Source organism: Lucilia sericata, unplaced genomic scaffold (assembly GCF_015586225.1).
Source record: "Lucilia sericata isolate MDLA Ls3-8-SP2 unplaced genomic scaffold, ASM1558622v1 Contig000792F_arrow, whole genome shotgun sequence".
Lineage (NCBI taxonomy): Eukaryota > Metazoa > Arthropoda > Insecta > Diptera > Calliphoridae > Lucilia > Lucilia sericata.
The window spans coordinates 136,469-159,758 of NW_023994785.1; the positions used below are offsets into that span (position 1 = coordinate 136,469).

At 24.8% G+C, this 23,290-nt stretch overlaps 1 protein-coding gene across 2 annotated transcripts in view; it reads right to left on the reverse strand.

Moving 5' to 3' along the window:
- LOC119608101 (putative vitellogenin receptor) overlaps positions 1-22,905 on the reverse strand; it is an 82,412-nt gene extending 59,507 nt beyond the window's left edge. For both annotated transcript variants that reach the window (XM_037962370.1, XM_037962369.1), the window contains exons 1-3: positions 22,753-22,905; positions 22,442-22,683; positions 21,887-22,309 (exon numbers count right to left, since the gene is read on the reverse strand). In XM_037962370.1, coding sequence (XP_037818298.1) covers positions 21,887-22,309; positions 22,442-22,683; positions 22,753-22,754 — 667 coding nt within the window. In that variant the 5' untranslated portion in view covers positions 22,755-22,905. The remainder of the gene's footprint in view (positions 1-21,886; positions 22,310-22,441; positions 22,684-22,752) is intronic.
- Positions 22,906-23,290: the final 385 nt, after the last annotated feature.

Consider the following 23,290-nt stretch of genomic DNA (forward strand, 5'->3'; position numbering starts at 1 on the left):
TTTTCGTATAAAAACAGATTTTGATGAAAAATATGAGTGATCACAAATTTTTGCTACTTTCTTATTCTTATTTAAGAACAGACTTTTATTTTTTCACATAAAAAAATATTTAATAAAAATAAGAAATCACAGATTTTCGTTATTTTCTTAATTGTAGCATTATTTAAGAATATGTGTACATACTTAGGGTCTTATTCATAAACTTTTATCAAAGGTTTATAAAACAAATTTTCATAAAAAAATGCATATGTATATTGTATGTACCCTATTCTACATTGTATCTGCAGGTTTCTTATATAAAAATTTATTTAAGATATTTTCTTAATTGAATCGTTATTTAAGGCCAATTTCAGATTTTAATTATTAAACAAATTTAATTTTGTAAAAAAGTAGAAGGGATATCAAAATTTAGCTATTTTCTAAATTTGAGCTTTATTTAAGTATTTAAACCGATTTTAAGATTTTCATATAAAAAGTGGTTTTTGATGAAAAGTTTAAGAGATACTAACACTGCATATATTTGTACATATTTTCGCTATTTTATTGGAAAGGTGGGAATTTTTATTAGAGATATGATTGATCACTGATTTTCATTGTTTTCTCAATGTGAGCAATATTTAAAGATTTAAATAAAATTTATATTTTTTATATAAATATCGATTTTTTGGTTAAAATATGAGCGTTATTTAATAATCTTCGACCGATTTTAATATTTTCATATAAAAATATATTTTTGTTGACAAATATGAGTTTTTGCAGATTTTCTTTGTTTTCGTAGAATTTTTTTGTTGTGAAAAGTTGTGATTGATTATTTACAAACAATTGTAAGTTTTTCACAAAAATCGATTGTTGGTGAAAAACTGAGTTATCTCATGTTTTTGCTATTCTCTCATTAGTTGCGTTATTAAGAGTTCTATTACTAGTTCTAGGTTTAACATATTTTCAATAGAAAATTAAAGAATCACTTGGCTGAGGTATTTTCTTAATTGTAGCATTAATTGAGGATCTAAAGATTTTTTATGAAAAATATGTATAAGTGATCACAGATTTTTGATATTTTCTCAATTTGAGCCTCATATTGGTTTCTCATGTAAAAATCGTTTTTTCATTAACAATTAAAGTGCTCACAGATTTTAACTATTGGAGTGTTATTTAAGAATCTATATCCTGTTTTAGAATTTTCATATGAAAATCGATGATTTTATATGGATATAATTTTTGCAATTTTTTTCTCAATTAGAATTTTATTAAAAAATCTAATTCTTGATTTTTGATATAAAAATTTATTTTTCATGAAAAATATGAGGATTTATAAAATTTCATAATTTTCTCAAATGAAGTTTCATTTAAACATTTACAAGCAATTTTAAATTTTTAATAAAAAAATCGATTTTAGGTTCTTGTTATAAACATTAATTTTTAGTGGAAAAAATACCGATTATAATTTGAGGTGTTTGATTAACTTTTGCTTAACTTACTTAGTCTATTGTAAGTTTCGATTTACATTATTGTTTAAATATTTTGGATTTTTTTTCTCTTAAATTAAATTAATTTACCCTTATACTGTTAAAATATTTTGCTTTTAAAAAGTTCATGAAAAAATGAATATGAATAAAAAAGTATTAAAGTATATTGCAAAGGAAATAGTATTTGTAAAATTTTTTCATTTCCTTTCATTTTCGTACATACGGAGTAGGCTGATAGCAAAATTTGTCTCCTGAAAATATATGTATGTATGTATATAGACCAATATTTTATTTTGTTTGTTAATTTTAATAGTTGCCAAAAGAATATTTATCAACTAATACTGTAACTATAAACAGGACAGAAAAATATTTTTTAATAGAGGAGTAAATGTTAATAGAAAAACTAAGAAATGATTTTGTTTTAAATATTTTAGCTTAAACAAGTAATAAATCTCTGCAACGGAAGGCGAAATATAAAAGCGATAGAAGCTTTATTTGTTAAGGTTTATAAAAAACGTTGGATCAGAGAATTTAGTAAGTTTCTGAGTTTTAATATAACAATAGATTTTTATAGAAAATATCTTTTATGTTTATTATTTTTAAATTTTTCAATTGGAATTACAACAAATTTAATGTTTTTCATACAAAAATCTATATTAATTTTTCTCGATTCGAGCATTATTTAAGAAACTACAGACGATTTCAGTTTTTTTATAAAAACAATTTTTAGACCATCAGTTGTGGAGGTTGTTTTCATCACAGATTTTTATTGTTCTAAAAATTGGAACGTAATTTAAATATTTTCTACCGATTTTAGATTTCTTATATTAAAATTGATTCTTATAGAATTTTTTAAATTTTGTTATTTTCCTAATTGGAGCGTTGCTGAAGGTTCGATAACTGATTTTATGTTTTACATATAGAAGCAGCTTTTTCTGAGAAAATTTTGTTATAACAGATTATTTTAAATGATATGCTATTTAAGGATCTAATGATGATTTTAGAATTTTCATATAAATGTTGACTTTCGATTCTACAACCGGTTTTAGATTTTTTTATATAAAAATCGATTTTTGCCAGAAAATAAGAGTGATCCCAGATTTTCTTTTCTGTAAATTAAATATTTAAATTATTCGGTGAATTTTCTAAAATATTTAATTTGCGATAACTATTTTAACATGCGCTGATAGTTCTCACTAATATAGGTACTATTTTTATTCAATTTTGAGCGCATCAATCAAAATACATAATTAATGTTTCAAATTTATCATATGTAATTATTACTAAACTACTAAATATGGTTCTTGTCAGAATAACTAGATATATATTTTTTTTAAAAGTTTTAAACAATTCTTTAAATTGTTTGTTTCTTCTCATATGCATATCTCTTTTATATTAGTTTTCGAATTGTTTCTATTCATTCCATTTACATAAATGTGTAAATGCAGTATCGAACTTAGACTTATTGGTTAAATATTTTGTTTTTTTTTTTAAACAAATTAATACACTTTTTTGCTCTTAAAAAAAATTAAAAAATAGTCTATTCTATTGCAAAGGAAATAGTATTTTAAAAAGTTTCCATTTCCTCTCATTTTCGTACATAAAGGGCAGGCTGATAAGAATTAACTTTCCTGAAAGTACACATAGACCAACAATATTCTTACATAAATATTTATAAATACATATTCCCATTAAAATAGCTCTCATTTATTAAAGTTAGGAAATAGTATATGTAAAAAGTTTATTTTTCCCCTCATTTTCGAATATACATACTATATATGTATTTACATAAACTTCATATCATTAAGGGGCATGCTCATAAGAATTAAATCTCCTAAAAATACAAATAGTAAAGCAAGAAAATTCTCCCATCTAATAATGCGCATGCCCATTAAAATACCTCTCACTACTTAAACGTATACCAATGCAACTAACTTAAAAAAGCTTTCACTGGATTTAGCTGCACATGAACTCTCTTTAGTTTGCAGTTAATAGTTTTCTTTCAATTGGCATAGTTTGCAGTTTTAGTTCAGTTGTTACACGGTTCGGTCGGTTCGGAGTAATGTCCTCTTTAAACGCGGTTTATTATTGAAATAATAAGAAACATCATAAGAAATTTATATAAAAATGTTAATTAAGTGTTTGTGAACATTTATCTGTAACAATTCTTTAAAAATATTAACTAGAAGTATGTGAAAATAGTGTTTAAAGTTGTAAAAAATTAAGTGGCGGATTCTAACCGTTTCGAGTTATTCGTGTCGTGTGCTCGTTCGTTTTAATAAATAAAGAAGATGCGGTTTATCTTTTGCAATAGGTGAAAAGGGGAGATGCAACAGGCGAGTATAAGCTTAATTTACAACAACACGAAAGGAACATAAGTAATGAATCAGTTTTAAGGAAGGAAAATATAGAATTAACTAAGAAGGGGCATTTTTTTATTTTGTTAGTATATTAGCTAGAGAGTAAAAGCTTTTTAGCTACCAATAACAAGGGGAAAACGTTGTTGGAAAGGAAAAGTTATTAATGCTTGAAATAAAAGAGGAAATATTAGAGCAACTTAGGAAAAGTTTTATTTTTTATTAATAAAGAAAATTTTTTTAAAACTTTGTTAGCGAATGTAAAAACAGGAAAGAATTACATAATTCAAATTGAAGAGGAAATGTTGGAGTAAAACTAAGATAAGTTTTATTTAATTAATATTTTAACCAGAGTTTAAAGAAACCAACAACAGGAACATACTTCTGTGAGAAATCTTTCAAATGGAAGAGTAAATATTGAAGTGATAGAAGTTATTTGTAAAACTTTTAAAGTGTTGGATCAGTAAAGTTAATAAGTTTTGGGGTTTCATATAAAAATAGTTTTTTTTGTGGTTAATAGGTGTGAACCAATTCTCCATTGGATTTACAGGTTTATTATAATAAAATTGATTTGAGATTTTTTCTTAATTCAAACGTTATTTAAAGCCAATTTCAGATTTTACTTATTGAAAAAGGGGATCAAAAAAGGATCTACAACTAATTTAAAAAAGTACATATTGTCGGTTTTTTCTTAATTGAAGCCAATTTTAGTTAGAAATATGAATGATCGCAGATTTTCATTGTTTTTTCAATATGAGTGTTATTAAAGGATCTTCAGCCGAGTTTCGACTTTTCGTTTAAAAATCCATTTCTATTGGCAAATATGAGTAAACACAAATTCGAACAAGTTTTGTGGAATTGTAGATTTTACTGATTAATTCTAATTTTTTTTCAATATTTGTTTTTTAATTTTTAGTAAAAATTATAAATATTATTTAAGGATCTACGACCGATTTTAGGTTTTTTATATAAAAATAGATTTTTGTTGACAAATATGAGTTTTTGCAGATTTTCTTTGATTTCTTAATTCCAGTGTTTTCATATAAATATCGCTAATCACAAATTTTCCTTATTTGCTTAATTGAAGTGTTATTTCGAATATATTTTTTATTGTGAAAAGTTGTGATTGTCAAGTTTTTCATAAAAATCGATTGTTGTTATCTCATGTTTTTATTATTTTCTCATTTAGTGCATTACTAAGAGCTCCAAAAACCAGTTCTGGGTTTAACATATAAAAGTTGTTTTCCGAGAAACAATTTTGTAATCAAAAATTTGTACATTTTCTTAATTTTAGCTGTAATTAAAGAGCTAGAATCAAATTTATGTCTTTCACCTAAAATAAGATTTTTGCTGAAAAATAGTAGTAACCACAATATTTTTTGTTATTTTTATTAAAAGATCTAAAGCTAGATTTTGATTTATGATATAAAAATTGATTTTTCATGGAAAATATGAGTATTTATTCACAAAGTTTTGTTATTCTATGAATTGCAGTATTAGTTAAGCATCTACAAGCAATTTTAGATTTTTCATAAAAAAAACTATTATTTGATGAAAATTTTAGAGATAACAGATTTTTATAGTTTTTCTAAATTTATTTTTATTGTTTTTTAATAAAAAAGAATTTTTGATTCTTTGCCAATTAAAGCATATTTTCATATAGAAATATGTATTTATCTAGAAAACACAAGTGATCATAGATTTTTTAATTGAAACGTTATATAAGAGGAAGAACAATTGATTTTTTATTTGTCATATTAAATATGAGTGTTATTACAAAATATGAATCATCACAGAAATAGAAAATAAAATAATCTTAAGCGTGATTTAAGTTTTTTCGTATAAAAATTTATTTATAGAGGAAAAATTTCTGATAACAGGTTATTGATATTTTAACTTGAAGAGTTAATTAGGTTTTTGATATAAAAATAGATATTTGTTTAATTTACAGTTTATTGCTAAGGAAATAGTATTTGCAAAAAAGTTTCCTTTTCCTCTCATTTTTATACATACATAAAATTAATGCGCAGCCTCACAATAATTAACTCTCCTGAAAAGAAATTCTCTCATATAAAAACACCTCTCATTTCTTAAAGTTAAGAAAATTCTTTTACTCTCATTTTCGTACATACATACATATATATTAATATGTACATAAACTTCAAATCAAAGGGGCAGACTCATTAGAATTAAATCTCTTAGAGCAAGAAAATTCTCCCATCTAATAATGCGCATGCCCATTAAAATAGCTCTCGCTACTTAAACGCATACCAATGCAACTAACTTAAAAAAGCTTTCACTGTATTTAGCTCCACATGAACTCTCTTTAGTTGGTAGTTAATAGTTTTCTTTCACTTGGCATAGTTTGCAGTTTTAGTTCAGTTGTCACACGGTTCGGTCGGTTCGGAGTAATGTCCTCTTTAAACGCGGTTTATTATTGAAATAATAAGAAATATTAAAATAATTTTATATAAAAATGTTAATTAAGTGTTTGTGAACATTTATCTGTAAGAATTTTCTAAAAATAATAATTATAAATGTACGAAAATAATGTTTAAAGTTGTAAAAAATTAAATGGCGGATTTTAACCGTTTCAAGTTATTCGTGTCGTGCGCTCGTTCGTTTTAATAAATAAAGAAGGAGCGGTTTATCTTTGTCAAGAGAAAAGAGGAGATGCAACGGGCGAGTATAAGCTTATGTTTAGATAATTTACAACAAAAGAAAGGGAAATAAGTTATCAAACGATTGCAAGGAATGGAAATGGTAAATTGAGTAAGAAGGGGTATTTTTTAATTGGGTTAGTAGAGAGTAAAATCTTTTTAGTTACCAACAACATGGGGAAAACGTTGTTGGAAAGGAAAAGTCATTAATGTTTGAAATAAAAGAGGAAATATTAGAGTAACTTAGGAAAAGTTTTATTTTTTATTAATAAAGATTTTTTTTAAATTTTTTTTTAGCGAATGTAAAAACAGGAAAGAATTACATAATTTTAATATAAAAGGATATGTTTGATTAGAGTAAAACTAAGATAAGTTTTGTTTAATTAATATTTTAACCCGAGTTTAAAGAAACCACCAACAGGAACATACTTATGTGAGAAATCTTTCAAACGGAAGAGTTAATATTATAGTGATAGAAGTTATTTGTAAAACTTTTAAAGTGTTGGATCAGTAAAGTTAGAAAATTTTGGGGTTTTCATATAAAAATAGTATTTTTTTGGTAAATCCAATTCTCCATTGGATTTCAGATTTTTTCTTAATTCAAACTTATTTAAAGCCAATTTCAGGTTTTACTTATTGAAAAAGGGGATCAAAAAATTTAGGTATTTCCTTAATTTTAACCTTATTTAAGGATCTACAACTAATTTAAGGTTTTTAATTTAAAAAAGTTAAACATACATACATATGTATGTATGTACGTACATATTGTCGGTATTATCTTAACTGAAGCGAATTTTGGTTAGAAATATGAATGATCACAGATTTTCATTGTTTTTTCAATATGAGTGTTATTTAAGGATCTTCAGCCGAGTTTTGACCTTTCGTATAAAAATCCATTTGTATTGGCAAATATGAGTAAATACAGATTCTAACAATTTTTGTTGAAAATATACATCCAATTGTAGATTTCTGATTAATTTTATTTTTTTTTTTGTTAATATTTGATTTTTAGTAAAAATTATGAGTATTATTTAAGGATCTACGACAGATTTTAGGTTTTTTATATAAAGATAGATTTTTGTTGACAAATTTGACTTTTTGCAGATTTTCTTTGATTTCTTAATTCCAGTGTTTTCATATAAATATCGTTAATCACAAATTTTCCTTATTCGCTTAATTGAAGTGTTATTTATAATATATTTTTTGTTGCGAAAAAAATTATTTTAAGTTTTTTATAAAAATCGATTGTTAATGGAAAACAGAGTCATCTCATGTTTTTATTATTCTCTCATTTAGTTATTACAAAATATGAATTATCATAGATTTTTTAAAATTTTATAAATTTTACACTATTTTATTAATTAATAGAAAATTAAATAAACTTAAGCGTGATTTAAGGATTTACAGTAGATTTGAAGTTTTTCCGTATAAAAATCTATTTATAGTGGAAAATTTTCTGATAACAGGTTATTGCTATTTTAACTTGAAGCGTTAATTAGGTTTTTGATATAAAAGTAGATATTTGTTTAATTTACATTTTATTGCTAAGGAAATAGTATTTGCAAAAAAGTTTCCTTTTCCTCTCATTTTTATACATACATAAAATTATGGCGCAGCCTCACAATAATTAATTCTCCTGAAAAGAAATTCTCTCATATAAAAACACCTCTCATTTCTTAAAGTTAAGAAAAATTTTTTACTCTCATTTTCGTACCATACATACATATGTACATGAACTTCAAATCAAAGGGGCAGACTCATTAGAATTAAATCTCTTAGAGCAAGAAAATTCTCCCATCTAATAATGCGCATGCCCATTAAAATAGCTCTCGCTACTTAAACGCATACCAATGCAACCAAAAAGCTTTAACTGTATTTAGCTGCACGTGAACTCTCTTTAGTTTTCAGTTAATAGTTTTTTTTTTCACTTGGCATAGTTTGCAGTTTTAGTTCAGTTGTCACACGGTTCGTCGGTTCGGAGTAGTGTCCTCTTTAAACGCGGTTTATTATTGAAATAATAAGAAATATTAAAAGAAATTTATATAAAAATGTTAATTAAATGTTTGTGAACATTTATCTGTAAGAATTTTTTAAAAATATTAACTAGAAGTATGTGAAAATAGTGTTTAAAGTTGTGAAAAATTAAATGGCGGATTTTAACCGTTTGAGTTATGTCGTGTCGTGCGCTCGTTCGTTTTAATAAGTAAAGAAGAAGCGGTTTATCTTTTGCAATAGGAGAAAAGGGAAGATGCAACAGGCGAGTATAAGCTTATGTTTAGATAATTTACAACAACAGAAAGGGAAATAAGTTATCAAGCGGTTTCAAGGAATGGAAATTGTAAATGAAGTAGGAAGGGGTATTTTTATTTTGGTTAGTATTTTAGCTAGAGAGTAAAAGCTTTTTAGCAATTAACAACAGCAGAAAGGAAAAAAGTTATAAATATTTGAAATAGAAGAGGACACTTAGAAAAACATTTAGTTTTGCTTTTGAAACAAATAAAAGAAACAAAGTAATAAATTTTCCAAAACGTAAGGTGAAATATTAAAATGTTTGTAGTTTTATTTGTAAAAGTATTTAGTTTATAGTAAATTTTTGATTTTTCATATAAAAATAGGTTTTTGATGGGAAATGCTATTTAGAATTCATATTTAGTTGAAAAATTTCTGATTAAAAATTTAGGGTTTTGTTTAATTTTTGCTTAATTTACAGTCGATTTTAAGTTTTTGTATATTTTTTCCTACATTTTTTAAATTTGTTTAAATTTATATAATTATAAAAAGGTTTTAATATATATATTTGGCGTGTGGTTTGCTTTATCTCATTAATGTTATTTTAAGTTGTTTTTTATAAAATTTTTTAATTTTTCATTAAAAATCTGTTTGAGTTTTTTCTCACAGTTTTTGGTTATTTTCTTAATTAAAGTGTTATTTAAGTATTTATAGCCTCTTTTAGGTTTTTTGTCGAAAATTTTCGCTATTTTCTCAATTGGAGTGCTATTTAACAATTTACATCTAATTTTATGTTTCTCAAACATAAAGAAATGATGTCTTATAAATATTTATTATTTTTTTTTTTTTTTTTTGTAAAAATAGATAGAGAAGATTTTTGATATAAAATATGATTTTGGTAGTGATCACAGATTTTTGCTATTTTCATAATTCTAGACATATTTAAGTATTAATCGCCGATTTTAGTTTTTTTATAAAAAATAGATTTTTGCTGTTTTCTCAACTGAAGCGTGATTCTAGACTATAGATGGAGAATATAATGATCATAAATTTTCGGTATTTTCTCAGTTGAACAACCAATTTTAACTTTCTTTCTTATAAAACGATTTCAATTTGAAAATAAAAGTGATCGCAAATTTTTTAGGTTTACTATATAAAAATTGATTTTTAATAACAAATTAAAATGATTAGAAATATGACTGATCACAGATTTTCATTGTTTTCTCAATATGGGCATTATTTAAAGATTTAAATAAATTTTAAATTTTTTATATAAATATCGATTTTTGTTAAAAATATGAGCCGATTTTAAGTTTTTCATATAAAAATTTAGTTTTGTTGACAAATATGAGTTTTTTGCAGATTTACTTTGTTTTCGTAGAATTTTTTTGTTGTGAAAAATTGTGATGGGTTATTTACAAAATATTGTAAGTTTTTCATAAAAATCGACTGTTGGTGAAAAATTTAGTTATCTCATATTTGTGTTATTCTCTCATTAGGTGCGTTATTAAGAGTTCTATTACTAGTTCTAAGTTTAACATATTTTCGATAGAAAATAGTTTAGATATTTTCTTAATTGTAACGTTAATTGAGGATCCAAAGACTAATTTATGTATTTCGTCTAAAAGTAGATTTTTTATGAAAAATATGTATAAGTGATCACCGATTTTTGATATTTTCTCACTTTGAGTCTTATATTGGTTTCTGATGTAAAAATCGATTTTTCATTACAAATTAAAGTGCTAATTAAAGTGTTAAAATCTGTAACTATTGGAGTATTATTTAAGGATCTATATCCTGTTTTAGAATTTTCATATGAAAATCGATGATTTTATATGAATATAATTTTTGCAATTTTTTTCTCAATTAGAATTTTATTAAAAAATCTAATTCTAGATTTTTGATATAAAAATTAATTTTTCATGGAAAATATAAGTATTCATAAAATTTCGTCATTTTCTCAGATGAAATTTTATTTAAACATTTACAAGCAATTTTAAATTTTTAATAAAAAATCGATTTTAGGTTCTTGTTATAAACATCAGTTTTTAGTGGAAAAAAATACCGATTACAATTTTAAGTTTTTGATTAATTTTTGCTTAACTTACTTATAGTCTATTGTAAGTTTCGATTTACATTATTGTTTAAATATTTTGGATTTTTTTTCTTAAATTAAATTAGTTTACACTTATACTGTTAAAATATTTAGCTTATAAAAAGTTCATTAAAAAATGAATATGAATAAAAAAGTATTAAATTATATTGCAAAGGAAATAGTATTTGCAAAATTTTTTCATTTCCTTTCATTTTCGTACATACGGAGTAGGTCTCCTAAAAATATATGTATGTATATATGTATATAGACCAAGAATATTCTTCCATATTCATATTTATAAATAAGCACGCCCATTAAAATAATACTCATTACTTAAGTTAAAAAGTTTCCTTTTCCTCTCATTTTCGTACATACATATGTACATATGTATGAATGTACACAAACTTTAAATCATTAAGGGGCAGACTCATTAGAATTAACTCTCCTAAAAATACACACAGTATACGATACTGAGTATAGCAAGAAAATTCTCCCATCTAATAATGCGCATGCCCATTAAAATATCTCTCGCTACTTAAACGCATACCAATGCAACTAACTTAAAAAAGCTTTCACTGTATTTAGCTGCACATAACTCTCTCTTTAGATAGAAGTTAATAGTTTTCTTTCACATGTCATAGTTTGCAGTTTTAGTTCAGTTGTCACACGGTTTGGTCGGTTCGGTATAGTGTCCTCTTTAAAGGCGGTTTATTATTGAAATAATAAAAAACATCAAAAGAAATTTATATAAAAATGTTTATTAAGTGTTTGTGAACATTTATCTGTAAGAATTTTTTAAAAATATTAACTAGAAGTATGTGAAAATAGTGTTTAAAGTTGTGAAAAATTAAATGGCGGATTCTAACCGTTTCGAGTTATTCGTGTCGTGTGCTCGTTCGTTTTTAAATAAAGAAGAAGCGGTTTATCTTAGTCAATAGGAGAAAAGGGGAGATGCAACAGGCGAGTATAAGCTTATGTTTAGATAATTTACAACAACAGAAAGGAATATGAGCAATGAATCAGTTTTAAGAAAGGGTAATGTAGAATTAAGTAATAAGGGGTATTTGTGTTTTGGTTTGTATTATTGTTAGAGTGAAAAAGCTTTTTAGTTACCAACAACATGGGAAAAACGTTGTTGCAAAGGAAAAGTTGTAAATATTTCAAATAAAAGAGGAAATGTTAGAGAAAAAGTTTTATTTTTTATTAATAAAGGAATTTAAAATTTTTTTTTTTATTTCAAAGGCTTGCAAAAGCATTTTTGAAGCAATGAGTGTAGAAACAGGAAAAGCTTACATAATTTTAATTGAAGAGGAAATGTTAGAGTAAAACTAAGATATGTTTTGTTTAATTAAGATTTTAACCAGAGTTTTAAGAAACCAACAACAGGAACAAACTTTTGTGAGAAATCTTTCAAACGAAAGAGTAAATATTGAAGTGATAGAAGTTATTTGTAAGTGTTGGATCAGGAAATTTTGTAAGTTTTCGGGTTTTCATAAAAAATAGGTATGAAACAATTCTCCATTGGATCTACAGGTTTCTTGTATAAAAATTTATTTGAGATATTTTCTTAATTGAAACGTTAGCTAAGGCCAATTTCAGGTTTTACTTATTGAGGGGGATCAAAATTTTAGCTATTTCCTTAAATTTTACCTTATTTAAAGATCTACAACTAATTTAAAAAAGTTTGGGTGATACAAACATATGATACATGTATGTATGTGCGTACATATTGTCGGTTTTTTCCTAATTGAAGCGAATGTTGGTTAGAAATATGAATGATCACAGATTTTCATTGTTTTTTCAATATGAGTGTTATTTAAGGATCTTAAGCACAGTTTCGACTTTTTGTATAAAAATCTATTTCAATTGGCAAATATGAGTAAACACAAGTTTTGTGGAAAATACACATCCGATTGTAGATTACTGATTAATTCAAAAATTTTTTTTAATATTTGATTTTTAGTGAAAATTATAAGTATTATTTAAGGATCTACGACCGATTTTAGGTTTTTTATATAAAAATAGATTTTTGTTGACAAATATGAGTTTTTGCAGATTTTCTCTGATTTCTCAATTTCAGTGTTTCATATAAATATCATTGATCACAAATTTTCCTTATTTGCTTAATTGAAGTGTTATTTCGAATATATTTTTGTTGTGAAAAGTTGTGATTGTCAAGTTTTTCATAAAAATCGATTGTTGTTATCTCATGTTTTTATTATTTTCTCATTTAGTTCTGGGTTTAACATATAAAAGTTGTTTTCCTAGAAACAATTTTGTAATCAAAAATTTGTACATTTTCTTAATTTTAGCTGTAATTATTATTTATGTCTTTCACCTAAAATAAGGTTTTTGATGAAAAATGGTAGTAACCACAATATTTTTTGATATTTTTATGAAAAGATCTAAAGCTAAATTTTGGTTTTTGATATAAAAATTGATTTTTCATGGAAAATGTGAGTATATGTTATTTAATGAATTGCAGTATTATTTAAGTATCTACAAGTAATTTTAGATTTTTTATAAAAAAACGATTATTTGATGAAAATTTTAGAGATAACAGATTTTTATAGTTTTTCTAAATTTATTTTTATTGTTTTTAAATAAAAAAAGATTTTTGATTCTTTCCCAATTAATGCATGTTTTCATATAGAAATATATATTTATCTAGAAAACACAAGTGATCATAGATTTTTTAATTGAAACGTTATATAAGAGGAAGAACAATTGATTTTTTATTTGTCATATTAAATATGAGTGTTATCACAAAATATGAATCATCACAGATTTTTTAAAATTTTATAAATTTTACACTATTTTATTAATTAATAGAAAAAAAATGATTTAAGGTTTTACAGTATATTTTAAGTTTTTCCGTATAAAAATCTATTTATAGTGGAAAATTTTCTGATAACAGGTTATTGCTATTTTAACTTGAAGCGTTAATTAGGGTTTTGATATAAAAATAGATATTTGTTTCATTTACAGTATATTGCTAAGGAAATAGTATTTGCAAAAAAGTTTCCTTTTCCTCTCATTTTTATACATACATAAAATTATGGCGCAGCCTCACAATAATTAACTCTCCTGAAAAGAAATTCTCTCATATAAAAACACCTCTCATTCTTAAAGTTAAGGAAATTCTTTGGCTCTCATTTTTGTAAATACATACATGTATACATAAAATTCAAATCAAAGGGGCAGACATATTTAGATTCTAAATGAGAAAATTCTCCCAACTAATAATACGCATGCCCATTAAAATACCTCTCGCTACTTAAACGCATACCAATGCAACTAACTTAAAAAAGCTTTCACTGTATTAAGCTTCACATGAACTCTCTTTAGTTTGCAGTTAATAGCTTTCTTTTACTTGACATAGTTTGCAGTTTTAGTTCAGTTGTCACACGGTTCGGTCGATTCGGAGTAGTGTCCTCTTTAAACGCGTTTTAATATTGAAATAATAAGAAATAAAAAAAGAATTTTATATAAAAATGTTAATTAAGTGTTTGTAAACATTTATCTGTAAGAATTTTTTAATAATATTAATTATAAATGTGCGAAAATAGTGTTTAAAGTTGTGAAAAATTAAATGGCGGATTTTAACCGTTTCGAGTTATGTCGTGTCGTGCGCTCGTTCGTTTTAATAAGTAAAGAAGAAGCGGTTTATCTTTTGCAATAGGAGAAAAGGGGTGATGCAACAGGCGAGTATAAGCTTATGTTTAGATAATTTACAACAAAAGAAAGGGAAATAAGTTATCAAGCGGTTTCAAGGAATGGAAATGGTAAATTAATTAGGAAGGGGTATTTTTATTTTGGTTAGTATTTTAGCTAGAGAGTAAAAGCTTTTTAGCAACCAACAACAACAGAAAGGAAAAAGTTTGAAATATTTGAAATAGAAGAGGAAACTTAGAAAAATATTTGGTTTTGCATTTTGAAACAAATAAAAGAAACAAAGTAATAAAATTTCCAAAAAGGAAGGTGAAATATTAAAGTGTTGGTTAGTAGTTTTATTTGTATTTAGTTTTTAGTAAATTTTTGATTTTTCATATTAAAATAGATTTTTGATGGCAAATGCTATTTAAGAATTATTTTTAGTTGAAAAATTTCTGATCAAAAATTTAGGTTTTTGTTTAATTTTTGCTTAATTTACAGTCGATTTTAAGTTTTTGTGTATTGTTTTTCTTCAGTTTTTAAATTTGTTTAAATTTTAAATTATAAAAAAGTTTTAGTATAAATATATGACGTGTGGTTTTGCTTTATCTCATTAATGTTATTTTAGGTTGTTTGTTATAAAATTTTAGAATTTTTCTTTAAAAATCAGTTTGAGTTTTTTCTCACAGTTTTTGGTTATTTTCTTAATTTATGTGTTATTTAAGTATTTATAGTCGCTTTTGGTGTTTTGTTGAAGATTTTCGCTATTTTCTCAATTGGAGTGCTATTTAACAAATTACAACTAATTTTATGTTTCTTATACATAGAGAAATGATTTCTTATAGAAAATAAATATTTATTATTTTTTTAAATAGATAGTGAAGATTTTTGATAGAAAATATGATGTTTAATAGCGATCGCAAATGTTTGCTATTTTCGTAATTGTAGCCTTATTTAAGTATTAATAGTAGATTTTAGTTTTTTCATAAAAAATAGATTTTTGCTGTTTTCTCAACTGAAGCGTGATTTTAAGCTATAGATGGAGAATATAATGATCATAAATTTTCGAAATTTTCTCAGTAGAACAACCAATTTTAGCTCTCTTTCTTTCTTATAAAACGACTTTAATTTGAAAATAAAAGTGCTCGCAGATTTTTTAGGTTTACTATATAAAAATTAATTTTTTATCGAATATTAAAATGTTCACAAATTTTTGTCATTTTCTTAAAAGAAGCTTTATTAAAGAATCTACAGTAGGTTTTAGATTTTTCATATATAAATAGATTTTTAATGAAATAGTTGTTATATGAGTGATCATAAATTTTTGCTATTTTCTTAATCTTATTTAATAATCTAACATCGACTTTTATTTTTTCACATAAAAATAATTTCTGATAATATATTAAGTCATCATAGGTTTTCGTTATTTTCCTAATCGTATCATAATTTAAGGATATATGTACATTAGGGTGGCCCCGTTTGTATGGAGGAAAAAAATGGTGTCGATGTTCCCAACTAAAATTAATAGTTTAATAGATTATAAGATAGCGTTTCTCAAAATTTTGTCCTGGTGTCAATATTTGGCGACCTGAATCAAAGGATAAAAAGGTCCTTTTTTGATGTTTTTATGATTTTTTTCATATTTCTTCCAAAGAAAATATATAAAATTTTCATATCATAAAGTAGGTCCTTGAGGGACGCTTTCAATGGCATTTTTGTAACAGTAAAAGTAATAGAAATTTTCTAATTTTTCATAAAATTTTCAGATTTTTTATATTTTAACAGAGATGAATATAATATGATTTGTTGAAATTAATACACAATAATTCTCAATAAAATCTAACGAAACGGTTTTTTCCGTTTTTCAAAATTCAATCTATATCAAATTTTATTTAAATTTATAAGCAACTTTTATTTTGGGGCGACCATAATGTACATATATATAAACCAACTGCGCACACATACTCATAATAAATTGTTCTCATTTATTTCTCCTCCTTTGATTTGCGCAAATTTAAGTAGTGAGTGTTGTATTTAGGGGAAAAATCAATAAAAAATTAAATGCCGTATTTTAACCGGTTGCTGTGTGCGGCCGTTAGTTAAATAGCGAAAGATGAACCGGCTTTTAAGTGGGGAAAAATAACAAGTTGCATTTGTGTTTGTATGTTTGTACTTAATATAAGGAAAAATGTTAAAGTTTATGTTTGTTGGATGTAAGAGAACATGAAATGAAGATACATACATAGATGTGTTTAGAGAAAGCTTAATTATGGAAAACTTTTCGAAAGTATACTGTTAAGTGCAAGCTTTTAACGTAAGAGGGCGCTCTTGCAGAAAAAGTTTATTATAAAGTAAGTGGTTGAAGTTAATAAAATATTTTAACGGAAGAGGAAATGTTTGCCTTTAGTTAAGTTTTTATTATTAAAAGATTCAGCAGAAAATTTAATATTTTAGGGTTGTTTTATCAAATTTTTTTTGTAATAAATTAAGGATTTAAAAAAAAAAAAATAAAAATTTTATTTAATTATTTATTTGTTTATTTTTATAATTTTATTGTTCAATTAGTAAAGTAATTCATTTTTTTTTTTTTATTTCAGTGTTCTTAAATAAAAAAATATAGTTCAATTGAAGAAAATAATAATAAATAATAATAAAATAATCATAATAAATTATAATAATAATAATAATAATATACTAATATAATAATAATAATAATCTAATAATAATACTAATCCTAATCCTCCTATATATATAATAATCCTACTCATATATAATAATCATCCTCCTAATAAATACTATAAACTAATATCCTACTACTCCTCACTAATAATACATCCTCTCCTCCTAATACTCCTCCTCCTCATAATAATAAAATATATGTTTTTGTTAATTATAATTTAAATATAAATTTTTGCAACAAAGCTCCAGCCATAAATGTTTTAAGTTTCTTCACAAAATTTATCAATATTAGCTTTAAATTTGTTTTATTTGAAATTTCTTTCGGTTTAAATATTTTTATATAAATTCATTTTTGGAAACTTGAAAATGTTGAAAGGAAATTCGATTTACTATTTTAAACAAGGGCGATTTCTTAAGTTTTCAAGAGATTCCTTAAAATGATAATAAATAATTTTAATAAAAATAATAATAATAAATAAATTAAACTTAAAGCATTTTTGGCTTAAGCTTTAAATTTAAAAAAATTAAAAAATCAACTATTTTGGCCTCTTTTTCCTTTTTATAAAATTATTTTAAAATATAAATTTTTTTCTTAAATAACAATTAACTAAAATATTAAAAAATATTTCTTAAATTTAAAAAAATCTTTAGTATATTCCTTTCAAATCATTATAAATTTTTAATTCAAATTTAACTAAATTTTAAATCATAATTGACTTAAGTTTTTATTTAATAATTATTTTTAAAAATGCTAATTTAAATTTATTTAATTTCTTTAAGACTTTTCAAAATATTTATTCTTGATCAATCTCTTTAATTTTCATTAAGCATATTGTTTATAATAATTTTCTAAAGTTTTATGGAACAAATTTAGTTTTATAAACCTTTAATGAATTATTATGAAAAATACCCTTTAAATTTCTTTTAGTCTTTTGAAAACTTATTGAAAATTCGATTTACTATTTTAAACAAAGACGATTTCTGAAGTTTTCATGAGACTCTTTTTTCAAAGAAAAACTTAAGTCAATTAAATGTTTTGAACTTTATATTTTAATTTTAAAAACTTCCAACAAAATTATAAAAAAAAATTCTTTGATTATAGTTGTCAGAAGCTGAGAAACTTTTTCTATAGAACTGAGCAACTCTTTCTATAGAAAAAGTTGTTCAGAATCTAAACAACTTTTTCTATAGAAAAGTTGTCGGAATTTGAACAATTTTTTATATAGAAAAGTTGTCAAAATTTGAACAACTTTTTCTATAGAAAAGTTGTCAGAATCTGAACAACTTTTTCTATAGAAAAGTTGTCAGAATTTGAACAACTTTTTCTATAGAAAAGTTGTCAGAATTTGAACAACTTTTTCTATAGAAAAGTTGTCAGAATTTGAACAACTTTTTCTATAGAAAAGTTGTCAGAATTTGAACAACTTTTTCTATAGAAAAGTTGTCAGAATTTGAACAACTTTTTCTATAGAAAAGTTGTCAGAATTTGAACAACTTTTTCTATAGAAAAGTTGTCAGAATCTGAACAACTTTTTCTATAGAAAAGTTGTCAGAATCTGAACAACTTTTTCTATAGAAAAGTTGTCAGAATCTGAACAACTTTTTCTATAGAAAAGTTGTCAGAATCTGAACAACTTTTTCTATAGAAAAGTTGTCAGAATCTGAACAACTTTTTCTATAGAAAAGTTGTCAGAATCTGAACAACTTTTTCTATAGAAAAGTTGTCAGAATCTGAACAACTTTTTTTGTCAGAATCTGAACAACTTTTTCTATAGAAAAGTTGTCAGAATCTGAACAACTTTTTCTATAGAAAAGTTGTCAGAATCTGAACAACTTTTTCTATAGAAAAGTTGTCAGAATCTGAACAACTTTTTCTATAGAAAAGTTGTCAGAATCTGAACAACTTTTTCTATAGAAAAGTTGTCAGAATCTGAACAACTTTTTCTATAGAAAAGTTGTCAGAATCTGAACAACTTTTTCTATAGAAAAGTTGTCAGAATCTGAACAACTTTTTTTTATAGAAAAGATGTCATCTGCACAACTTTTTTTATAGAAAAGTTCTCAGAATCTGAACAACTTTTTCTATAGAAAAGTTGTGAGAATTTGAACAACTTTTTCTATAGAAAAGTTGTCAGAATTTAAACAACTTTTTCCATAACAATAAATAATAAAAAATAAAAAATAAATAATAAATAATGAATAATAAATAATAAATAATAAAAAATAAAAAATAAAAAATAAATAATAAATAATAAATAATAAATAATGAATAATAAATAATAAATAATAAATAATAAATAATAAATAATAAATAATAAATAATAAATAGTAAATAATAAATAATAAATAATAAATAAATAATAAAAAATAATTAATAAATAATAAATAAATATATAATAAAAAGTTCTTCATGAAAGTAATATAATTTGTGTAAATTTGTATTAATAAAAAAGTTCCACAAATAATCTCCTGTTTTGAGATTTAAATCAGTTTTATAATAAAATATCAAGTGTTTTTTCTTAATTATTATAATAAAAAAATAAATGTATAATTTATTAAAAATAAAAATAAAAAAAATAAATAAAAATGGCCTGTTATCATAAAAAATCTCTTTTTATGAGATTAGTGTTTAAATAAAATATAAAAAGTGTTAAAATTAAATAAAATTAGTGTGATAAAATAATAAAATCGTTTTATAATAATATAATAAAGTGTGAATAAAAAATAAATATATATAAAAAATAATGTGCAATAAATAAATAAATATTGGCTACTCAATCGGGTTTACAAATCTGTTAAGGAACTTACTCACTAACACTTTATTCGCAAACTATAAAGCGATAAAGATTCATGACTTTATATTGTAACTTTAATAATATTAATTTTGAAATATACGTAACGGTAACGGTATTTTAATAGCGCTAATCGAATATATGTACCTTGAGGATACGGTTCGGTGTAACGAATAAATTCGGTCGTATATATAAAATTTCGATATCACGGTAATCGCTAAGCCCTGTGGATACGGTTCGATTTACAACGGTATTTAGTGTTAACGGTAATTTCGATCAGAATGGTATTTGAGTAGCAGACATTACTAATAAATTAATTAAATTAATAAATAGTGTAATTACAAAAATAACAAAAATTTTTAAAATAGAAGAAATCCAAGTATCTCTTACTGTGATAAAATTTAAAAAAAAATATGTTCCAGCCTAATTTGCCAAGTATAGTTTATGGCAGAAATCAAATCTACGATATCAGACTAATTCAACTATCACATTGCCAACTAGACTATCAGCCACTAAGTAGATACGAAAATATTTCCCGCAAGTTTCACCAATTTAATAAATTCAAAAAAAGGTATGTTCCATTTATTAAATTTGATTTATATTATATTCTTGGAAATAATTTGTTTTTAATATTGAATTTTACGAAATTGAGATGACATTGAGAAAATGTAGTTTTAAGAAGGCGCCACATTTTTGTCCATTTTCTACACAAAAATTCGTCAAAATCCGAGCAATTTTTTCTATAGATGTGAGAATCTGAATAACTTTTTCAATAGAAAAGTTGCCAGAATTTGTGCAACTTTTACTATAGAAAAGTTGTCCGAATCTGAGCAACTTTTTCTATGGAAAAGTTGTCAGAATCTGAGGAACTTTTTCTATAGATAAGTTGTCAGAATCTGAGCAACTTTTTCTATAGAAAAGTTGTCAGAATCTAAGCAACTTTTTTTATAGAAAAGTTGTCAGAATCTGAGCAACTTTTTCTATAGAAAAGTTGTCAGAATCTGAGGAACTTTTTCTATAGAAAAGTTGTCAGAATCTGAGGAACTTTTTCTATAGAAAAGTTGTCAGAATCTGAGGAACTTTTTCTATAGAAAAGTTGTCAGAATCTGAGCAACTTTTTCTATAGAAAAGTTGTCAGAATCTGAGGAACTTTTTCTATAGAAAAGTTGTCAGAATCTGAGGAACTTTTTCTATAGAAAAGTTGTCAGAATCTGAGGAACTTTTTCTATAGAAAAGTTGTCAGAATCTGAGGAACTTTTTCTATAGAAAAGTTGTCAGAATCTGAGGAACTTTTTCTATAGAAAAGTTGTCAGAATCTGAGCAACTTTTTCTATAGAAAAGTTGTCAGAATCTGAGGAACTTTTTCTATAGAAAAGTTGTCAGAATCTGAGGAATTTTTTCTATAGAAAAGTTGTCAGAATCTGAGCAACTTTTTCTATAGAAAAGTTGTCAGAATCTGAGCAATTTTTCTATATAAAAGTTGTCAGAATCTGAGCAACTTTTTCTATAGAAAAGTTGTCAGAATCTGAGCAACTTTTTCTATAGAAAAGTTGTCACAATCTGAGTAACTTTTTCTATAGAAAAATTGTCAGAACCTGAGCAATTTTTTCTGTAGAAAAGTTGTGAAAATCTAAGCAACTTTTTCTATAGAGAAGTTGTCAGAATCTGAGCAACTTTTTCTATAGAAAAGTCAACTTTTTCTATAGAAACTGTTTCTATTGAGAGAATCAGAGAGACTTTCTGTAGAAAAATTTTCATAATATGACTTTTTTATAGTATAACATTTTGCATTGAAACGTTGTTCAAACTTAAACAAAATCGGAAACACAATCTGATCTACCAAAGCATCTCCTTGGGGCTTAATAATAATCATTGGTTTACTAAGAAAAACATACAGATAGTTATAAAACTTTATCTGTTTAATTATAAGACTTTGCATTACTTCCTCACTTACCACAATTCATCTCATCACTGCCATCACCGCAATCATCAATGCCATCGCACAACCATTTCTTACTCTCCAAACAACGTTTATTTTGACAAAAGAAACCCTTACAACTAGCCTCGGCCCTCAGGCAGCCTGTTGTCTCGTCGGAACCATCATGACAGTCCTTCTTACCATCACACATAAAATTCAATGGTATGCAAGAGCGATCCGATTGACAGGTGTATTCATATTGACTGCAATTACGTTGCATAGAGTGCCAACCACCAATACCGAAATCTTTCGATGAACCACGCTCATGATCAACACAATCCAATTCATCTTCACCGCCGGGACAATTTTCAATGCCATTGCAAATTAAATCCGATGAAAGACAAGGGCCATGTGGTAGAGAACATTGAAACCAATCGGGTTTACGGCACATCTTTAAATCTAAAGAGAGGGATAGAAAACAATAAAACGTAAATTAGGTTAGGTTGCAGTAGATTAGGTTCTTTTCTTTTACTTATGAACTTGCTTTCTCTTTTCCTCTTAATAATTGTCTGAATTAGTTTGTCTACTTACCACAATCAAGTTCATCGGAATTATCTGAACAATCTAAACGTCCATCACATAATTTGCTTTGCAAAATACATTTTCCATCTTTACACATAAATTGATCCAAATTGCAACGACTCGCCACAGCTAGATGATTTTGGGTCACTAGGGCCAGCAATATAATTTGTACAAATGCCGCATGTGACATCACTCCATTGACAAATATTTTTTTACGTACATTACATAACGGTACTGGGGAAGAGAAAGCCCTTAAAAGAAACATACGATCGTTTTTAAATTCAATAGCTTATTTTTATTGAAACCCCCATTCTACTTACATTGACTGCTTAAATGTATTTTAATTTTTTTAATAAATATTTTAAAAACAATTAACTTTACATATAAAACTAACACTAACAATTAACAAAAATGTTTTACTTTTAATTCAATGCAAAGTTGGACGTGCACTTGCATGCACTAACAGCCAGATTTGCACTGAATTTTAGTTAATTTTTACAAGATTTTTTTTGTTATTTATTTCATACATTCTTCATGGATTTTTTAATGTTTTTTTTTTGTTGGTTGGATATACCGTTAGAAATTTTATTACAATGAGTTGTAAATATATTTATTTAAAAATGTCTTAAAATATGCTATAATATTAATTACAAAATATGAATGTTATAGCTCGAGTCAATAGCAAAGATACAAACCATATAAAATTAAAAGTACTGTATAAACATAATCAGATTGTATTATATTCGACATAACACCTCAAGGGCGCTGCGGTATACTTGAAAGAAATATTTCCTTAGTTTGTATTATTCCTGAAACATTGTCCGGATTTTAGAAACATTTTCCATATAAAAGTCGTCA